General features: G+C 47.7%; 1 protein-coding gene across 2 annotated transcripts in view; it reads left to right on the top strand.

The window, feature by feature from the left end:
• Nucleotides 1-19,806, top strand: part of LOC140428449 (immunoglobulin kappa light chain-like) — a 42,766-nt gene extending 22,960 nt beyond the window's left edge. The window contains exons 2-5 of one of the 2 annotated variants that reach the window (XM_072514921.1): nt 11,404-11,754; nt 12,851-13,195; nt 14,145-14,486; nt 17,022-19,806. In XM_072514921.1, the coding sequence (XP_072371022.1) occupies nt 12,931-13,195; nt 14,145-14,486; nt 17,022-17,128 (714 nt within the window). In that variant the 5' untranslated portion in view covers nt 11,404-11,754; nt 12,851-12,930 and the 3' untranslated portion in view covers nt 17,129-19,806. Of the gene's footprint in view, nt 1-11,403; nt 11,755-12,243; nt 12,300-12,850; nt 13,196-14,144; nt 14,487-17,021 lie in introns of those variants that run through there. The other variant, XM_072514930.1, reaches the window with a different exon arrangement.
• The last annotated feature ends 1,657 nt before the right edge of the window (nt 19,807-21,463 follow it).

Genomic DNA, 21,463 nt, shown 5'->3' with positions numbered 1-21,463 from the left:
ACTGGGACTCACTTAGTGCCAGGGGCTTAGACGGGGCGGAGTTTGTAAGGAGCATCCAGGAGGGCTTCTTAAAACAATATGTAGACAGTCCAACTAGGGAAGGGGCTGTACTGGACCTGGTATTGGGGAATGAGCCCGGCCAGGTGGTAGATGTTTCAGTAGGGGAGCATTTCGGTAACAGTGACCACAATTCAGTAAGTTTTAAAGTACTGGTGGACAAGGATAAGAGTGGTCCTAGAATGAATGTGCTAAATTGGGGGAAGGCTAATTATAACAATATTAGGCGGGAACTGAAGAACATAGATTGGGGGCGGATGTTTGAGGGCAAATCAACATCTGACATGTGGGAGGCTTTCAAGTGGGAGTTGAAAGGAATTCAGGACCGGCATGTTCCTGTGAGGAAGAAGGATAAATACAGCAATTTTCGGGAACCATGGATGACGAGAGATATTGTAGGCCTCGTCAAAAAGAAAAAGGAGGCATTTGTCAGGGCTAAAAGGATGGGAACAGACGAAGCCTGTGTGGAATATAAGGAAAGTAGGAAGGAACTTAAGCAAGGAGTCACGAGGGCTAGAAGGGGTCACGAAAAGTCATTGGCAAATAGGGTTAAGGAAAATCCCAAGGCTTTTTACACGTACATAAAAAGCAAGAGGGTAGCCAGGGAAAGGGTTGGCCCACTGAAGGATAGGCAAGGGAATCTATGTGTGGAGCCAGAGAAAATGGGCGAGGTACTAAATGAATACTTTGCATCAGTATTCACCAAAGAGAAGAAATTGGTAGATGTTGAGTCTGGAGAAGGGTGTGTAGATAGCCTGGGTCACATTGAGATCCAAAAAGACGAGGTGTTGGGTGTCTTAAAAAATATTAAGGTAGATAAGTCCCCAGGGCCGGATGGAATCTTCCCCAGAATACTGAAGGAGGCTGGAGAGGAAATTGCTGAGGCCTTGACAGAAATCTTTGGATCCTCGCTGTCTTCAGGGGATGTCCCGGAGGACTGGAGAATAGCCAATGTTGTTCCTCTGTTTAAGAAGGGTAGCAAGGATAATCCCGGGAACTACAGGCTGGTGAGCCTTACTTCAGTGGTAGGGAAACTACTGGAGAGAATTCTTCGAGACAGGATCTACTCCCATTTGGAAGCAAATGGACGTATTAGTGAGAGGCAGCACGGTTTTGTGAATGGGAGGTTGTGTCTCACTAACTTGATAGAGTTTTTCGAGGAGGTCACTAAGATGATTGATGCAGGTAGGGCAGTGGATGTTGTCTATATGGACTTCAGTAAGGCCTTTGACAAGGTCCCTCATGGTAGACTAGTACAAAAGGTGAAGTCACACGGGATCAGGGGTGAGCTGACAAGGTGGATACAGAACTGGCTAGGCCATAGAAGGCAGAGAGTAGCAATGGAAGGATGCTTTTCTCATTGGAGGGCTGTGACCAGTGGTGTTCCACAGGGATCAGTGCTGGGACCTTTGCTCTTTGTAGTATATATAAATGATTTGGAGGAAAATGTAACTAGTCTGATTAGTAAATTTGCAGACGACACAAAGGTTGGTGGAATTGCGGATAGCGATGAGGACTGTCAGAGGATACAGCAGGATTTAGATTGTTTGGAGACTTGGGCAGAGAGATGGCAGATGGAGTTTAATCCGGACAAATGTGAGGTAGTGCATTTTGGAAGGTCTAATGCAGGCAGGGAATATACAGTGAATGGTAGAACCCTCAAGAGTATTGAAAGTCAAAGAGATCTAGGAGTACAGGTCCACAGGTCATTGAAAGGGGCAACACAGGTGGAGAAGGTAGTCAAGAAGGCATACGGCATGCTTGCCTTCATTGGCCGGGGCATTGAGTATAAGAATTGGCAAGTCATGTTGCAGCTGTATAGAACCTTAGTTTGGCCACACTTGGAGTATAGTGTTCAATTCTCGTCGCCACACTACCAGAAGGATGTGGAGGCTTTAGAGAGGGTGCAGAAGAGATTCACCAGAATGTTGCCTGGTATGGAGGGCATTAGCTATGAGGAGCGGTTGAATAAACTCGGTTTGTTCTCACTGGAACGAAGGAGGTTGAGGGGAGACCTGATAGAGGTATACAAAATTATTAGGGGCATAGACAGAGTGGATAGTCAGAGGCTTTTCCCCAGGGTAGAGGGGTCAATTACTAGGACGCATAGGTTTAAGGTGAGAGGGGCAAGGTTTAGAGTAGATGTACGAGGAAAGTTTTTTACGCAGAGGGTAGTGAGTGCCTGGAACTCGCTACCGGAGGAGGTGGCGGAAGCAGGGACGATAGTGACATTTAAGGGGCATCTTGACAAATACATGAATAGGATGGGAATAGAGGGATACGGACCCAGGAAGTGTAGAAGATTGTAGTTTAGTCGGGCAGCATGGTCGGCACGGGCTTGGAGGGCCGAAGGGCCTGTTCCTGTGCTGTACATTTCTTTGTTCTTTGTTCTTTGTTCAGTGGAGTGGATATTTTGGTCAGTAAATGAGTGGCGGTTGAGACGGGGAGTATCGTGGCGGACAAGGGGGGCAGGTATATATTGGTGAGTGGCAAGCTGCAGGGGGCTCGGGTGGTGTTACTGAATATATATGCCCGGAACTGGGTCGATGCGGACTTTATGAGGCACGTACTGGGTAGGATCCCGGACTTGGAGATAAGTCACCTGATTATGGGAGGGGACTTTAAAACGGTCTTGGATCCGGGCTTGGATCGTTCCAAATCCAGAACGGGAAAGAGGCCGGAGGCGGCCAGGGCCTTGTGGGAGTTCATGGACCAGATGGGGGGAGTGGACCCCTGGAGGTTTACACGGCCAAGGATGAAGCAGTTTTCCTTTTTCTCCCATGTCCATAAAGTGTATTCGCGAATAGACTTCTTTGTGTTGAGTTAATCCCGAGGGTGGAGGGGGTAGAAAGATCGGCCATTGCAGTCTCGGACCATGCCCCGCACTGGGTGGACCTGCGACTGGGGCGGAACGGGGTCAGCGCCCTCTCTGGCGACTGGATGTGGGGCTGCTGCTGGACGAAGAGGTGTGCGGGTGGATAAGGAGGAGTATTGAGAATTATGTGGGAACGAATGACACAGGAGTGGTGACGGTGGCAGTGGTTTGGGAGGCTCTGAAGGCGGTCAGTAGGGGAGAGTTAATCTCCATTAGGTCCCACAGAGAGAAGAAGGAGAGGGCGGAGAGGGAGAGACTGGTGGGAGAGATACTCAGGGTAGATAGGAGGTACGCGGAGGCCCCAGAGGGGGGCTGTTGAACGAGCGCCTGAAATTACAGGCGGAGTTTGACTTGCTGTCCACGGGGAAGGCAGAGGTGCAGCTGAGGAAAGCGAAGGGGGCAGTTTATGAGTATGGGGAGAAGGCGAGTAGGATGCTGGCGCACCAGCTGCGCAGGAGGGAGGCGGCCAGAGAGATTGGGGGAGTGCGGGATAGGGAAGGCAACATAGTGCTGAGCCCAGAGAGGGTCAATGAAGTCTTCAGGGAGTTCTACGGAAGGTTATACGAGTCGGAACCCCCCGGGGAGGGGGAAGGGATGAGGCGGTTCATGGACCGGTTGAGGTTCCCAAGGGTGGAAGCAGAGCGGGTGCAGGGACTGGGGCCCCGATTGGGTTGGAGGAGGTAGTCAGGGGGCTGGCAGGCATGCAGGCGGGCAAGGCCCCGGGCCCGGGCGGCTTCCCCGTAGAAGTTTATAAGAAGTTCTCGGAGCTGTTGAGCCCGCTCCTGATGAGAACCTTCAATGAGGCAAAGGAGAAAGGGATCCTCCCTCCGACAATGTCGCAGGCATTGATCTCGCTTATCCTGAAGAAGGAGAAGGATCCGCTTCAGTGTGGGTCCGACAGGCCGAGATCGCTCCTGAACGTGGGTGCCAAGCTGTTGGCAAAAATTCTGGCCACCAGAATAGAGGACTGTGTCCCGGGAGTGATTGGAGAGGACCAGACGGGGTTTGTTAAGGGCAGGCAGCTGAACGCCAATGTAAGGAGGTTCCTGAATATTATCATGATGCCCTCGGTGGGGGGGGGAGGTGGAGGTGGTGGCTGCGATGGACGCGGACAAGGCCTTTGACAGGGTGGAGTGGGAGTATCTGTGGGAGGCGCTAGGCAGGTTTGGATTTGGGGAGGGATTTATAGGGCGTGTCAAGCTGCTGTATCAGGCCCTTGCAGCGAGTGTGTCCACAAACCGGCTAAGGTCGGAATATTTCAGGCTGCACCGGGGGACGAGACAGGGGTGTCCCCTGTCCCCGTTGCTGTTTGCCCCGGCAACTGAGCCATTGGCCATCGCGCTCAGGACTTTGGGGGTTTGGAGGGTGCTGGTACGCGGAGGGGAGGAGCACCAGGTCTCCCTCTACGTGGATGACCTGCTGTTGTATATTTCGGACCCGTTAGAGGGGATGGGGGATGTCATGCGGATCCTGGGGGACTTCGGGAGGTTCTCGGGGTATAAGTTGAATGTGGGGAAGAGTGAGCTGTTCGTGGTCCACGGTAGGGGCCATGAGGAGAGACTGAGGGAGCTCCCGCTCAGGTTAGTGGAGAGGAGCTTTCGGTCCTTGGGGATACAAGTGGCCAGGAACTAGGATGCCCTGCACAGTCTCAACTTAACCCGGCTAGTGGAGCAGATGGAGGGAGAGTTTAAAAGGTGGGATATGCTCCCACTTTCCTTGGCGAGATGCGTGCAGACTGTGAAGATGACGGTTCTCCCCAGGTTCCTCTTCGTATTTCAGTGCTTCCCCATTTTCATCCCCAAGTCCTTCTTTAAGCGGATGAATAGGATTGTGACGGGATTTGTGTGGGTGAATAAAACCCTGCGAGTCACAAGGGTATTCTTGGAGCGTAGCCGGGGCGGGGGGGGCGGGGGGGGCGGGGGGGGGGGGGGGTGGGGGGGTGGACTGGCTCTGCCAAACTTCTGCAGTTATAACTGGGCGGCCAATGTGGCCATGATCAGGAAATGGATGATGGAAGAGGGGGCGACGTGGGGGCGGTTGGAGGTGGTGTCGTGTAGAGGCACCAGTCTAGGGGCACATGTTACGGTTCCGCTGCCGTTCTCGCCAGCGCGATACACCACTAGTCCGGTGGTGACGGCAGCAATGAGTATCTGGGAGCAGTGGAGGAGACACAGGGGAGAGGAGGGGGCCTCGGTGTGTACCCCGATACGGAATAACCACAGTTTTGCTCTGGGTAGGTTGGATGGGGGATACCAAGGCTGATATAGGGCAGGTATTAGGAGGATGGGGGACCTGTTTATAGATGGGACTTTCCCTAGCATGCAGGTGCTGGAGGAGAAGTTCGGCCTGCCCCTGGGGAATGCGTTCAGGTACCTACAGGTTCAAGACTTTCTTAGAAAACAGGTGGGGACATTTCCGCTGCTACCCCCTCGTAGGATCCAGGACAGGGTGGTGTCTGGCATCTGGGTAGGGGAGGGGAAGGTGTCGGACATATATCAGGAGCTGCAGGAGGTGGAGGAAGCCTCAGAGGAGGATTTGAAGAGCAAGTGGGAGGAGGAGCTGGGTGAGGGGCTGGATGAGGGTCTGTGGGCCGGCGCGCTGAGCAGGGTGAACTCCTCCTCATCATGTACCAGGCTCGGATTATTCCAGTTTAAGGTGGTACATCGGGCGCATATAAAGGCGGGAAGAATGAGTACGTTTTTTGGGATGGAGGACAGTTGCTCGAGATGTGCAGGGAGTCCGGCGAACCATGCCCATATGTTTTGGGCATGCCCGGCACTTAAAGAACTCTGGCAGGGGTTTGCGAGGGTGATGTCCAGGATTTTGAACACTCGGGTGAAGGCGAGTCCAACAGTAGCGATATTTGGGGTGTCGGAGGATCCAGGAGTGCAGGAAGCGAAAGAGGCCGAGGTACTGGCCTTTGCCTCCCTGGTAGCCCGGTGACGGATCTTGCTAATGTGGAGGGACTCGAATCCCCCGGGTGTGGAGATCTGGGTTAGCGATATGGCGGGGTTCCTCAGTCTGGAGCGAATAAAGTTCACCTCGAGAGGGTCCTTGATGGGGTTCTCCCGGCGGTGGCAACCTTTCCTTGACTTTCGAGGGGAGCCGTAAGTGTCAGCAGCAGCAGCATCCTGGGGGGGAGGGGCGGGGGCTTCAGGTGGGGGTAGTGTTGATACAATGTGAGTTGGGCATGGAGACAAAACCCACCTTGTTCTGTTTTTTTTTAATTCTGTTGTGTGAGTAGTTTCACTGTAAACTTTGGGATATGTTTCTTGTTATTGTTTATTACTATCTGTATTCCTATTTTTGTTATGTAAAACGTTCATTGGAAAACTTTAATGAAACATTTATTAAATATTGTGTGTAGTTTTGGCCTCCTTTTCTGAGGAAGGATGTTCTTGCTCTCGAGGGTGAGCAGGAAAGGTTTACCAGACTGATTCCAGGGAGTTTTTTTCAAATAAACTTTTTAAACCCACACAAACACAGGGAGAATGTACAAACTCCACACGGACAGTGACCCAGAGTCGGGATCGAACCCGGGTCCTTGGCGCCGTCAGGCAACAGTGCTAACCCACTGTGATACCGTGCTGTCCCTCACCCTGATGGTGTTGACCTCACTGTGGGGAGTGATCCCACAGGTGGCATCAGTCTTCCAATAACTCTTTTCAATAACTGTTCCTCGTCACTGAACCGGGACAATGTGATGTTTTGAACATGAAGACTGAGACAATTGTATCTGTGGATTGCCGCCCGCTTGTGTTTCAGAGCGGGATCACTGGACTGGGGGCTCAGTGTTGTCTCTGACACTGTATTTTCCCATTGAACCATGAGAACCCCAAACTATCCCAACTCTTAAACAGGAAAATATGACTAAAAATAAACATCACCCCCAATATCCAGAAAATCAACTCAAAAACATAACGATGTGCAAGCAGCCCCAGGTTACTTACCCACCGCCATACAGAGGGTGAGAGTCAGAGCAGAGAGAGCTGGGCAAAACATTCCAAACAATGTCCTTTTGCAAATGTACAATTCTATTCTTTCTTCCTGTATTCTCGGGTCAGTGGTTCACAGGTAGCTCATTGTCACGCACTTCCTTGTGTTCAAGTTCAAGGTGGACCACAGAAAGGGAAGGTGAGGGGGTAATGGTCGGGTTAAAAGGTCTCGGGTGTTTACTCATTTGCGGACTCTCCGCGCAGAAGTAGTCTTCTTGCAGGAGACATATTTGCCAATTAGGGATCAGACGAGACTGAGGAAAGGGTGGGAGGGGCAGAGGTTCCATTCAAATATTCATTCAAGGTTCAGAGGAGTTCCGATCTCGATCAATAAGATGGCATTTACGGCGACTAGAATTAGATAAATAGAATTTTATAAGTCTCTATGAGATCCCCCCTCATTCGTCTGAACTCCAGCGAAAACAATCCTAAACTAATCAATCTCTCCTCATACGTCAGTCCTGCCATCCCTGGAATCAGGAGGGCAGCACGGTGGCGCAGTGGTTAGCACGTTGCCGAGGTCCCAGGTTCGATCCCGGCTCTGGAGTTTGCACATTCTCCCTGTGTTTGCGTGGGTTTCACCCCCACAACCCAAAGATGTGCAGGGTAGGTGGATTGGCCACACAAAATTGCCCCTTTATTGGAAAAAATGAATTGGGTTCTCGAAATTTATTTTTAAAAAACACCATCAGAGTGAGGGGATGGAGACCATTGTCCATAGAATAAAATGGAGCCATTTCCACTGCTCAGTACTGACGAGCTCTCCGAGTATCTGTGGAGACGCAGGGTGAACCTTGCTGAAGTCTGCTGCTGGGGCTCCTGAATTATCATCCCCAAAACCACTTTAATGTCCCTCAGTGACCCAATCTGTCCCATGGGAATGAATCAGAGAATCACAGAAACATTCCCGACAGTGCAGGAGGAGGCCATTGGGCCCATTGAGTCTATACTGACCCTGTGAACGAGCGCCCCACCAAAGTCCACTCCTCCACACTTAATTTTGTTTTTTAATAATCTTTATTGTCCCAAGTAGGTTTACGTTAACACTAGTCGCCACATTCCGGCGCCTGTCCGGGTACACAGAGGGAGAATTCAGAATGTCCAATTCACCAACCACACGTTTTCGCGGCTTGTGGGAGGAAACCGGAGCACCCGGAGGAAACCCATGCAGACACGGGGAGAACGTGCAGACTCCGCACAGACAGTGACCCAAGCCGGGAATCGAACGTGGGACCCTGGAGCTGTGAAGCAACAGTGCTAACCACTGTGCTACCGTGCCACCCAACATCTATCCCCATGTCACCATGTAAGCTTTTGAATAGTACGGGCAATTTAGCATGAACAATCCACCTAACCTGCACATCTTTAGACACTGAGAGATAATTTATCATGGCCAATCCACCAAAACTGCATAGCCTTGGATACTAAGGGACAATTCAGCATGACCAATCCACCTAACCTGTGCATCTTTTCTCTGTGGAATTAAACCGGAGCACCCGGAGGAAACCCACGCAGACACGGGGAGAATGTACAAATTCCACACAGTCACCCAAGACTGGAATTGAACTTGTGTCCCTGGCGCTGTGAGACAGCTGTGCTGACCCGGGTCCCTGGCACTATGAGACAGCCGTGCTGACCCGGGTCCCAGGCACTGTGAGACAGCCGTGCTGACCCGGGTCCATGGCACTGTGAGACAGCAGTGCTGACCCGGGTCCTTGGCACTGTGAGATAGCAGCTGACCCGGGTCCTTGGCACTGTGAGATAGCATTGCTAACCCAGGTGACTGGCGCTGTGAGGCAGCAGTCATAACCTCAATGTTACCGTGCTGTCACACCTCTAGAAGTAAACATAGGAAGTAATATTGAGACATCCCGCAATCTTTCACAGCAACATCGAATAGAAGAGTGTGTGAACGAAACAAGAATTGTGTGTTTGCAAAAGGACTTTGTTTGGAATGTTTTGCCCAGCTCTCTCTGCTCTGACTCTCACCCTCTGTATGGCGGTGGGTAAGTAACCTGGGGCTGCTTGCACATCGTTATGTTTTTGAGTTGATTTTCTGGTTATTGGGGTGATGTGAATTTTTAGTCAGATTTTCCTATTTAAGAGTTGGGATAGTTTGGGGTTCTCATGGTTCAATGGGAAAATACAGCGTCAGAGACAACACTGAGCCCCCAGCTCAGTGATCCCACTCTGAAACTCCAGCGGCCGGCAATACACAGACACAATTGTCTCACTCTTCATGTTTAAAACATCGTTGGACGGCACGGTGGCACAGTGGTTAGCACTGCTGCCTAGGGAGCTGAGGACCTGGGTTAAAACCTGGCCCCGGGTCACTGTCTGTGTGGAGTTTGCTCATTCTCCCCGTGTCTGCGTTGGTTTCACCCCCACAACTCAAAGATTTGCAGGGTAGGTGGATTGTCCATTCCAAATTGCTCCTTGGGTACTCTAAATTTAATTTAAAAATTAACAAAACCTCGTTAATTCTTTAATTCCCATTTCTCCTGATTTGCGTGATGATTTTCATTGGATTATTTTCCATCCTAGAATGTTAAATGGAGGGAATTAATTTGCCAGCGGATTTCTTCCTCAAATCCACCATTCATAAACTGCTCCTGAATTATCATCCCAAAATCCTTCAGACCCCTTTCATGTCCGTGAGGAGCCTGATCCGTCTCATAGGAACAGTCACCCCCTTGAAGCCTTTCCCCCAAACTTGTGTGCCCCTATTTACTGCTGTCTGTGTGAATGGGAATGGGAGGTTTAGGGATAGCTGAGGGGGTCAGCACACTGAGGAGGATGTTTAATGTACAGATGCTGAAGGCTGACGTGACTCTGACACAACTCCAGGCATTTTTCTGTGTCAATGCTTCAGTCAGGAATTTTGTGAGCATGTTTCGTGATCTAATTAGTGTGAGTGATCCGAGCTTCCCAATGGGAATCCTGTGGTGATGTTGAGGGGGATATGAAGAGGTCCCACTCGGTGCCTCAGCAGAGTTGACAATCTCAGAAAGCCACCTTGGAATGTTCTGCCCACCAGAGGGTCAGAACCCTGCCCCTTGCGTTGAGGCTCCTGAATCCAGTAACGTTGCCGTAGGCTGCAGGGGGCGTTGGGAACTCAAAGGGGTCAGAAATTCTCGAGATCCAGTTTGATTGTTGGATGATCGTTGGGTCAGGAGATCAGTTTACCCATCGTGCCCAATGGGAGATGATTATTTTATCAATTTTCATAGACTTTTGGATTTTATCTTTCTCAGCTTCTGATAGGATCCTTGATGCGAAACCACAAGAAGCCAGGAAAGAGAGTGAAGTCAGACAGGAAATGACATCCAACAATGTGATTAGAAATCTCAATTAAAATAAAATGAAGAGAAATGTTGCACTTAAAAAAGGAAATATAACATGTCCTGGGAATTATAGACAAGTTGGTTTCACATAAGTTGTATGAAACATAATGGAATTCCGACTAAATAAATCTAGACTCTAAAAAACAAACAGAAGAATGAATAGTCAACATGGACTTGAAATGGACGTGTCATTCTTGACCAAATAAATTCATAGACTCAGAGAATCCCCACAGTGCAGAAGGAGGCCATTCAGCCCATCCAGCCTGCACCGACCCTCTGAAAGAGCACATGACACAGGGTCAGGCCCCCACCCTATCCCCGTAACCGAACACTAAGGGGCAATTTTCTATGGTCAATCTATCTAACCTGTATATCTTTATACTGTGGGAGGAAACCGGAGCACCCGGAGGAAACCAAACAGACACGGGGAGATGATGCAAACTCCATACAGACAGTCACCCGAGGCCAAAATTGAACCTGGGTCCCTGGTGCTGTGAGGTAGTAGTGCTAACCTCTGTGTTACCATGCCACTGAACAGAATTCTTTGAAGAGCTAACTAAGAGAGTAGGCATAGGTAAACTTGTAGATGTTATATATTTAGATTTCCTTTGATAAGGTAATAAACAAATGAATGAGACATGATGGGAATTGGAGCTCTACAATGTTCTGTGCTGGGATGACTCTTGTTTACCATTTATATCAATAATTTAAACTTGGACCACGCTTAACAGAGGAAACTGCACTGCTCCTGGCTGAATACATTCTGTTCCTGGCTCTAAGGCCTGCAGGCAGCCATTCACAACATCAGCACACATTTGGTCAATCTGACCTACCTCCAACACATCGTTCTATCCCTCAAATCCTCCCCACTGTGTCCATCTTGGCTCAGTTCAAATCCCACTTGAGACGCGAGGCTTTGAGCACAAAATGCTGGGCTGACATTATTGGTCAGTACAGTGCGATGTGAGACAGTGAAGTTCAGGGTGTGGATAAAGCAACTGGGCTACAAGTTACTGATGACAATGCACAATATTAATTCCTGATCTACACGGGATTTTATAATAACTTGTGTTTCAGCTTCTATTTTGTATTTTCTTATTTGTTCTGATCTTCAGTTATTTTCTGTTCACAGGTCATGTGACAGGGGCGGTTCTTATCCAATCCCCTCACTTTGTGAAAGTGCCTGAGGGTGAAACAGTGACGTTTCTGTGTGACTTACAGAGCAAGCATGTAGGGCACACTGTGGATAAATACACTTTACATTGGTACCGCTCACAAAGTAAGGAATGGATATTGAGTCATGATGTAAATGGCGAAGTTTCCCGGGCGACAGGTCTGTATGATCGGTTTCAGCCTTCCAGAGATGTTCCCGGTAACAGCTACATTCTGACAGTCAGAGATGTGAAGCTCGGTGACTCCGCTGTCTATATCTGTGGGATTTGGGGAACAATCTTTGGGAAAGGAACCCGTCTGAATGTAACCAGTGAGTAATGTCTATGCTTAATTACTTTTATTCCAAATAATGTTATTACACATAGATTGAGTTGACCGCCCAGAACTAGAATCAGGTTGCGGGGGGGGGGGGGCGGTGGTAGCACAGCACCGGGGTAGGGGGGTAGCAGAGCACCGGGGGGGCGCGTACAGAATGGGAACGGGTCTGTCGCCCGGCGCCGATCCCAGCGGGTTTCCCGATCTCAGCGGCCGAGAGCGCAGAATCCCAGCCGATGTCCCCGTGGATTGATCCTAAAATGAAGGAATTTGGGAAATTTGTAACGAGTGCATTCTCTAAATCTGCAGCGATCTCTTTTAGAATCACAGGGTGTGGGCCATCAGGTGTGGGAGATTTTCCAGCTTGCTGTCTTTGCCCTCCCCTCCCGGAGGTGGGAACTCTTCCTGAGCTTTGTTCCCTGCAGTCCTGGCCACACAGATTGGTGGCATCGACAATGATTTTTTTAACTATTGAGCAGCTCAATGCTCACTTTCCAATCATCAATGAGAATTGCTGGAATGTGGACTAAAGAAACAAAGGTTTGTTCTTGAATTGAGCAACTCCTTCAGCTAATAGGACAAGGGCCACAAAATAGTTGCCCCAGACTTTGAATGTGAGTGAGGAACACATTAACTGGCGGCTTCAGTGCGGCCGGGACAATGGGTGGAATCTTGTGGAGGTGATGGGAACTCAGCGGGTGGCTGGAGAGGCAGCCACACCCCCACATCATTTCTTTTTGGGAAGCTCCATTGGATTATGTGAGCATGAAGGGATTGACAGGTCAATAATGGGTCTGACCCTGTGATCGAGGATCCCCGAGTCTCTGATCGGAGGGTGGCACTTCTACTAAAAGCAGAAAGAAAGGCTGCAATTCTCTGGCCGTTGCGATTGCCGCCGGCAGCGCCCCCTCGCCCGGGGCTTTCCCTGTGGCGTGGCTTCAATGGGAAATCCCATTGACAAGCGGGAAGGCAGAATCGCGCTGCCTGGGAACAGCGCGCCACCGAGAAACACGCGGCTGGGAAAGCGTAGAATCAGCCCAGACTGCAACCTCAGCACCTGTTTATAAATTGTTGATATTTTTCTCTTAAAGGTGAGAAACCTCCAGTCCTTATCCAGTCTCCGAGTGTGGAACGTGTCCCAGAGGGTCAGACTGCACGGTTCCACTGCTCCATGCAGAACGCCGCAGTGAGATACACAAACGTTTATTGGTACCGGGAGCTGCCAGGGAAAGAGAGGGAGAGGATTTTAGCACTTGATACAAAGAATTATGTAGACCGGGATTCGGGTTTCTCTGAGCGTTTCCTGCCTGCCAGACACATCAGCTCCAACAGCTTCATCCTGACAATCAGCAACGTGCAGCCCAATGACACTGCCGTCTATTTCTGCTCCGTGTGGGGACATATCAGTGGGGATGGATCACAGCTGAATGTAACCAGTAAGTACAGTTTCCATGATTCTCATTAATCTTCACCACATGTTCTGTCTTGTGGTTCTCAGAAGTCTCAAATGTTCACACTTTTTTGGACACAAAGCCCGCTTCTTGATACAGGTGATGGGGTCTCTCACTCACTGGCCTGAGGTCCAGGGAGAGGCCCATGTTGCTTCCTTTGTGAAGGATCAGGCACATACATAGACATCAGTGGGCCTTCCACATGACCATGGTGCCTGAGACAGGCAGCTGCACATTGCAAACACCAGTCAAACCAGTGGCCCACAACAAGGTCAGGCTGAGGGATTCGGACCAAAGGTGATTGTGGGAGGGTTTGGGGTCATAGGTTGAGATTGTGGGAAGAGGGGTTAGCAACCTGGACAGGGTGGTAGCTCTACACAGGCCCCCCTCCCCCTTCCTGATGTCATGGCAACCAGGACTTGACAATGAGGAACTCCCCCAGGTCACCATTAGAAACACGAAGTGGGTTAGTTTTTATCCAAATGGGGAGACCCCCTCCTGATGCTGGTGGTGGAATGCGGTCTTCAAATGGGTATTGGTGCCAATTGAAGGATTTTGTTTGGATGGTGGGGGAGTGGCCGAGGAAGGGTGCTCTTCCAGAGGGTTGGTGCAGACTGGATGGGCTGAATGGCCTCTTTCTCCACTGCAGTGATTCTGTGTTTTTTTTTACAATTTCAAGTACCCAATTCATTTTTTCCAATTAAGGGCCAATTTGGCGTGGCCAATCCACCTACCCTGCACATCTTTGGGTTGTGGGGGTGAAACCCACGCAGACACGGGGAGAATGTACAAACTCCACATGGACAGTGACCCAAAGCTGGGATCGCACCTGGGACCTCGGCGCCATGAGGCACCAACGATTCTATGGTTAACTACCAGAGCTACTTTGTAAATCCAGATACTATTTTAAGTTATGAATATTGTTTCTCCAAAGGTGCAGATGCCCCAGTGGTTATCCAGTCTCCTGCTCCAGAATCTATCAGACAGGGTCAGAGTGCACGGTTACAGTGCATCCTGTATAACGCCTCTGTGAGATACGCTGATGTTCATTGGTACCGACAACAACCAGCTTTCATCGAGTGGATTTTAACAGATGAGATACTGAACAACACACGATGGGGTCCTGGCTTCTCCGAGCGTTTCCAGTCTTCTCGAAACATGTCCAGTAACAGCTTCATTCTGACAATCAGCAACATTCAGCCCAGTGACGCTGCCATCTACTATTGTGAAGTGAGGGGAGATATTGATTGGAATGGAACCCAGCTCACTGTAATAAGTAAGGACAAGTTACATTATCCAACTTCACAGACTCGAGCACATAATCTAGTGCAGGACACACTGATTGATGGATTTCTAGGTGCCAATGATATTGAGGGTTATGGGGATAATGAGGGAAAATGGTGTTGAGGTCAACACTCAGCCATAGCCCAGTTGAATAACGCAGAGGGCTAGAGGGGCTGAATGGCCTACTCCTGCTGCTCTGCTCTGACAAAGGGAATTGCCCACAATGCCCATACAGAGTGAGTTAGAGTGAACAATGCCTAGTGTCCACGGTGATTCATCAACTTAATAGGCCAGAATTTGCTCGGGGTGGGAGGAGCATCTCACAGAGTGACCCCCCCATGAGATAATTCAATGATATATGAGGTCACTGTGTCCCACATTTCCGGTTACTGGGAACAAATGTCCCTTCCTGTTTTCCTCCACCTCCACCAGTCAGGATGTCAGGATTCATCCTGAAACCAAGAAACCTTTTCTTAAATTGAGGATTCAGCATCCAAATTTCCTTTTTCCTACATCCATGACTCAAATTTGACCATTTGTGATGTGATCATAAAATGTGGTAATGTGGTCCCCGTCCCCCGCGTCTCCCACCCCCCGCCCCCCCGGCCCCACCGCCCAATGCGGGGGGGGTGATTATCCTGAGATGCGGAGTGGATATATGCAAAACCAATGTCGCAAAGTGGTGTGAGAACAGGTGTTAATTTTTCGAGATTCCTTAAGGAGCATTGTGTTATTGTATAAAGAAGGATGTGTGAGAGTGTCCCGAATAGAGCACCAGGCTCGGCAATCTGGTGTCAGGCAGCTTCTGAAGGTCTTTAATTTTCACATTTGAGTTAAACGTGGTTTGAGAGATCATGTGGGATACATTTAGTCAGGTTACAGCAGTTGTGCCTTGGTTAATATTAACTGGATTTTGATAGTTAAACATATATTAGGGAGTATTGCCTGGAAGAATTTTATTTATGAGTCTGATCAATTAGGGAGTCTTTTGGGGGAACATATTGTGAAATCAATTTTAACTGTGTAATTGTAATTGTGTGTGGTTAAATTTTCTTTTCTTCTCAATAAATCTTTGAGGTTTAAATTTAAAAACTCGAAAATCGCCACTGGACTGTCCCTTTCTGGGAACACTGCCACTTACCATCAATGCAGTTCCTGGAACATTGTCTCAGGCACAGTGCTGCAGTACCTCTTACAGCCACTGTAGCGCTGTGCATGGAGGGACTGGGACTTCTTTCCAAATGCGGACCCGAGTTAATTTGAGCAGGAAATGGCAGCAATGCTGTCGGGTCGTCCCCGCCGACTCTCCGAATGATGAGCAAGGTACTCTCACCATCCATAAAATCCAGGCCATAATGACCTTTACTGGCATCACCAGTTGTCCCAAAGTGCTTTACAACCAATTAAACCCTTTGTAAAGCTTGGGCCCTATTTAAATGTAGGAAATGTATCGGCCAATTTGTGCACAGCAAGCTCCCTAAATAACAACGTGATAATGGCCCGATAATATCTTCTTTGTCGTGTTGAAGAATGAATATCACAAGTCGGAATAGTTTGTCTCAATTTGCTTCAGCAAAATGATTGAGAATTCGGAACAATTCTATCAGAGGATGATCAGACGAGACTTTAAACCAAGCCCTGGTCCGCTCTCTCTGGGAGATGCAGGAGGCCACATGACAGTAGCTTAAGAAGAGCAGGAGAGTTCACCCCAGTCAGTAACTCGAGGGAATAAACTAAACACAAAACCCATCCCATTAGCTCCCTTTCAGCCTGGCACGCTGCCCATCACAGCCAACATTGGCAATGAGCTGAATCAACACAATTACTCTGAACTTTAGTCCCAATCCCACTCACACATTGAAGGCACTTTTTTGAATGGGTTAATTCTCTTTGGAGGGTGTTCCATTAATCTAAAACTCTCTACATTCTTCCTTGTTAATTTTGCAATCACAATCTTTTAGACAAACTCCATCTTGCTAACTGATGTGTCATTGACATTTCCTCTTCCAATATAGAGAACTTTACCTTCATCTCAGTCCCCATTGCTCTGCCTTTCCTCAACTCAACTCCTCCATGTTTAAAAACAAACTTCATCTTGTTTATACGGATCGCCTGGTCACATTAGTGGTATCGGCCACACAATACACACCACCTATCCAAAAGTCACTCCCCTACAGTGTAATGTTGGTGTGGACGGAGGAGGATACAGAACGGAACCCACTGGGGATCTGTTGGTGGTTTTCTTTCCATCTGTGGGACTTTGCTGCACTGTTACCAAGTCAGCCAGAATGGCCAGCAAGTGGTCAGTGTGCGATATAAGATTGGCCTGCCGCATTATCAATAAATCAAATTGATCTGTGTTTAAACTGACATTGTTATTCCAGGTGTCCAGCAGATAGAAATATCTGCTCAGTTTGAATTCCACCTGCTTTCATTTCTCTACTTTACCATTTCAAATGTCACCGACTGACGAGAATCAAATCCATTCCCCGTCCTTTAACCGTAAACATGTGATTTCCTTTCACAGACCCGGCTGACGCTGAGAAGATGAAGCTTGTCTGGATCATTGTGGGAACTCTTACGGGATTTGCAGGACTTAGTTTGCTCGTTGGATTCATACTGCTTCGGAAATAACAATCCCGTAATTTTGACAGAATAATTCCGTTTCTCTCGGTTATTGTGTATAGTTTGTTTTGTTTGTTTATGGGATGTGGGCATTGTTGGCAAGAGCAGCATTTATTGCCAATCCCTAATTTCCCTTGCGAGCAATTAACAGTCAACCCCATTGCTGAGGATCTGATGTTACAATCCTGGCCAGACGAAAACAGTGGATGAGATACGCAACAGGAACCCCAATATTTTATTTTAATTTGGTAAAACTGTGATGAAATGACACCTCACTCCAGGAGTGATTTGGGGAAAAATAGGGATATGGTGTATGAAACAAACTTGATTACTTACAGAGTATTAAATTATATTTTACATCACACCAGGAAATATCTGACAATCGCCACGTAAACAATGCTAATCAATACAGTGAATACAGTAACCCTTAACTGCTATCTTTGTTCTCACTCAAACAATTAAAAATCCCATCTCAGCTCTCATTCCACTGTTAAATTCAGTTAGCCCTCAAGAATACCTGCTTCACAGAGATGTTCTTTGAAGAAGAGCGATCATTTGAAGACAAGATCTGCAACCTGTCAGAACCGTGCAGAAAGTCTGGCTGTATTTCTTCAGAAGATACTTCAGCTTGTTTTAGCTCACCTTCTGATTACACTCTTCTGAACTGCTTGGAAAGAAAGTGCTCATCTAGTCACAGACATAAATCTTTGAACTGAACTGCGATGCTTGCTGCCTGCTCACATCTCCATCTGAAACTCAACTGAACTCTGCTGCTCCGCAAAATGCCTGATATCTTGGCTCCTCCCAGAAATGACATTATTTTACCAAGCTAAAATATAATTACCTCCACAGGGAATCTCCTTAATCCAAACAAAAATCCATTAGCCCAAGGTTTTTATGATGCTTTAATTGCACCCATGGCTCCAAAACCAGGATTTATAAAAACATGACTGCAGCAGTCACACACACTAACCCTTATTGCACCAAATACCCACAGTACAACATGTCTGAAATTCCTACATTCACCACACTGCAGTCACATGTCGGCCAGACCAGGTAAGGACGGCAGACTTCCTTCCCTAAAGGACATCAGATGGATTTTACAACAGTCACAGATGGTTTCAAGGTCACCACTGAGGAGAATAGCTTTATATTCCAGAGTCTGTATTAATTAAAAACTTGAATTTAAATCTCAACGGAAGCCATGGTGGAATTTGAAACCAATGAGCCTGGGCCTCAGCAATGACTCATCGCTGTGTCAGTGCGTCCCCCACCCCATTATAAAAGGAAAGTAATTGGTGAGGACAGAAATGTTGTCAGCTGATAAATGTGATGAATATTGTGGCTGATGTTGGTGCGAGTTTATAATTCATTTCCCAGCAGCCCCGGGAGCAGCTGATGGTCAGAACACGGCTGCAGATTTTGAGAAAGTTGGACTCACTCGCTGAGTTCAGTTGGTTTTTGAGGATGTTACTTTCTCTCATGTGAAGGATCCTGTGTTTCTAACTCCACATTTAATTGGCTGCTACATGGGTGTTTATTTCCAATCATTTCACTTCATAAAACTAGTCTTCACAACTTTGCTGAGAAGCACTCTGATAGAACCTGGACTCCATCCACATGTTGCTCCCACCCAGATTGCCGCAACGCCTGACTCAGTTTGGAGATTACAATAACGAGACTTTTTGGTTTTACGAAACATAACCTGTGAAGGTTTTGACAAACGGGTTCATGAAAAACAAAGGCCCCGAACCCCATGTCTCACAATGTGTTGAATTTCTTCACCTGTATGAGGTGGTTTGCAAAGGTCTCCAATCTAATCCGTCACATCCACAGTTCTGACACATTTGAAATGACTGACGTTTCCTGTTGTGGTGTGGGTCACAGACTGGGAAAGTGAAATCTGCTCCCAGACTGCTCCTCCCTCTCTCTGCTGACTGGGTTTTATCTGCAGATGTGAGCACCCTTCTTTCTCAGCTGCGTTTTGACATGTTCCCAGTGACAGGACTGTGTTTCATCAAGTTCAGGATTGTCCTTGATCTTGTGTTTTTTAACATAAACTTTGATTGATTTGCTCTGACTGTGATGTTCCCTGTGAGTCTCTCAAAATGGTTAGAAGTCGTAGTGCTGACAAAGAACATCAAGCTGTGTATTACAAACAAAGCTAGTTTATTTACACTACTTCAAAATGATTCGCACACCTTTCTAAGTGATAGATAAGGAAATAACAGTATTTAATATTTGCTACAGAAATCTAGAATATCTAACTACGTTGTCTTATCTCTCACACAATGAACACCCAATCTCAACCTTTCACTAACACCTTCTCCCAGAATCCCAGGAGCCACATTATATTTATATGACTACACTGTGGTGCCACCTAGGGTTGAGATACATGAACATCATCTTGTTAACCCTTTACACTCCCTATACTATGCATATCATTACACTGATTATTTTTCGAAGAATGATTTAAGCAAAATGTGAAAATTACTGAGGTGATAGCTGATGCTGGAACAGTCATGCCAGTGAATTCTTCAACTGACAATATCAATATTTTAGACAATAGCTTCCAATTTATTGCAGTATTCTGGGATGTCAGCTGGGAGATTCCAACGCCATGTACATGGTAAGAAATTCTAATTTCAGGATAATAAAAGATTTCAAACAATATTTCATTCTACCCGTGTGACTAGATTCTGCTCACTAAAATCTCTCTATTTTCTGTTAGACAAGCCAGCCACGGACTCTGTCCATATACTGTGATCTCAATAGTATGTTTCTGTAAGACATATCATGGATTCGGGAAAAGCAGCTGATTTCTGTCACTTTCTGGATAAACGGTGAAACATTCACTCAAAATGGACCAAAAACAGCAACGCTGCATAGAATGTTTTTAGAACATGGAACAAAGAACATAGAACGATACAGCGCAGTACATGCCCTTCAGCCCATGATGTTGCACCGAAACAAAAGCCATCTAACCTACACTATGCCATTATCATCCTTATGCTTATCCAATAAACTTTTAAATGCCCTCAATGTTGGCGAGTTCACTACTGTTGCAGGTAGGGCATTCCACGGCCTCACCACTCTATGCGTAAAGAACCTACCTCTGACCTCTGTCCTATATCTATTACCTCTCAGTTTAAAGCTATGTCCCCTCGTGCCAGCCATATCCATCCGCGGGAGAAGGCTCTCACCGTCCACCCTATCTAACCCCCTGATCATTTGGTATGCCTCTATTAAGTCTCCTCGAAACCTTCTTCTCTCCAACGAAAACAACCTCAAGTCCATCAGCCTTTCCTCATAAGATTTTCCCTCCATACCAGGCAACATCCTGGTAAATCTCCTCTGCACCCGCTCCAAAGACTCCACGACCTTCCTATAATGCGGCGACCAGAACTGTACGCAATACTCCAAATGCGGCCGTACCAGAGTTTTGTACAGCTGCAACATGACCTCCTGACTCCGGAACTCAATCCCTCTGCCAATAAAGGCCAACACTCCATAGGCCTTCTTCACAATCCTATCAACCTGGGTGGCAGCTTTCAGGGATCTATGCACATGGACACCTGGATCCCTCTGCTCATCCACACTTCCAAGAACTGAATCACCTCACACTTCTCTACATTAAACTCCATTTGCCACATCTCAGCCCAGCTCTGCAGCTTATCTATATCCCTCTGTAACCTGCTACATCCTTCCACACTATCGACAACACCACCGACTTTAGTATCGTCTGCAAATTTACTCACCCACCCTTCTGCGCCTTCCTCTAAGTCATTGATAAAAATGACAAACAGCAACGGCCCCAGAACAGATCCTTGTGGTACTCCACTTGTAACTGAACTCCATTCTGAACATTTCCCATCAACCACCACCCTCTGTCTTCTTTCAGCTAGCCAATTTCTGATCCACATCTCTAAATCACCCTCAATCCCCAGCCTCCGTATTTTCTGCAATAGTCTACCGTGGGGAACCTTATCAAACGCTTTACTGAAATCCAGATACACCACATCAACTGCTCTACCCTCGTCTACCTGTTCAGTCACCTTCACAAAGAACTCGATAAGGTTTGTGAGGCATGACCTACCCTTTACAAAGCCATGCTGACTATCCCTGATCATATCATTCCTATCTAGATGATTATAAATCTTGTCTCTTATAATCCCCTCCAAGACTTTACCCACTACAGACATGAGGCTCACCGGTCTATAGTTGCCGGGGTTGTCTCTGCTCCCCTTTTTGAACAACGGGACCATATTTGCTATCCTCCAGTCCTCTGGCACTATTCCTGTAGCTAATGATGATATAAAAATCAAAGCCAAAGGTCCAGCAATC

This window comes from Scyliorhinus torazame, chromosome 1 (assembly GCF_047496885.1).
Source record: "Scyliorhinus torazame isolate Kashiwa2021f chromosome 1, sScyTor2.1, whole genome shotgun sequence".
NCBI classification, from domain to species: domain Eukaryota; kingdom Metazoa; phylum Chordata; class Chondrichthyes; order Carcharhiniformes; family Scyliorhinidae; genus Scyliorhinus; species Scyliorhinus torazame.
The sequence above is the reverse complement of the archived record's forward strand: the minus strand, read 5'-3'. Positions and strand labels throughout refer to the sequence as shown.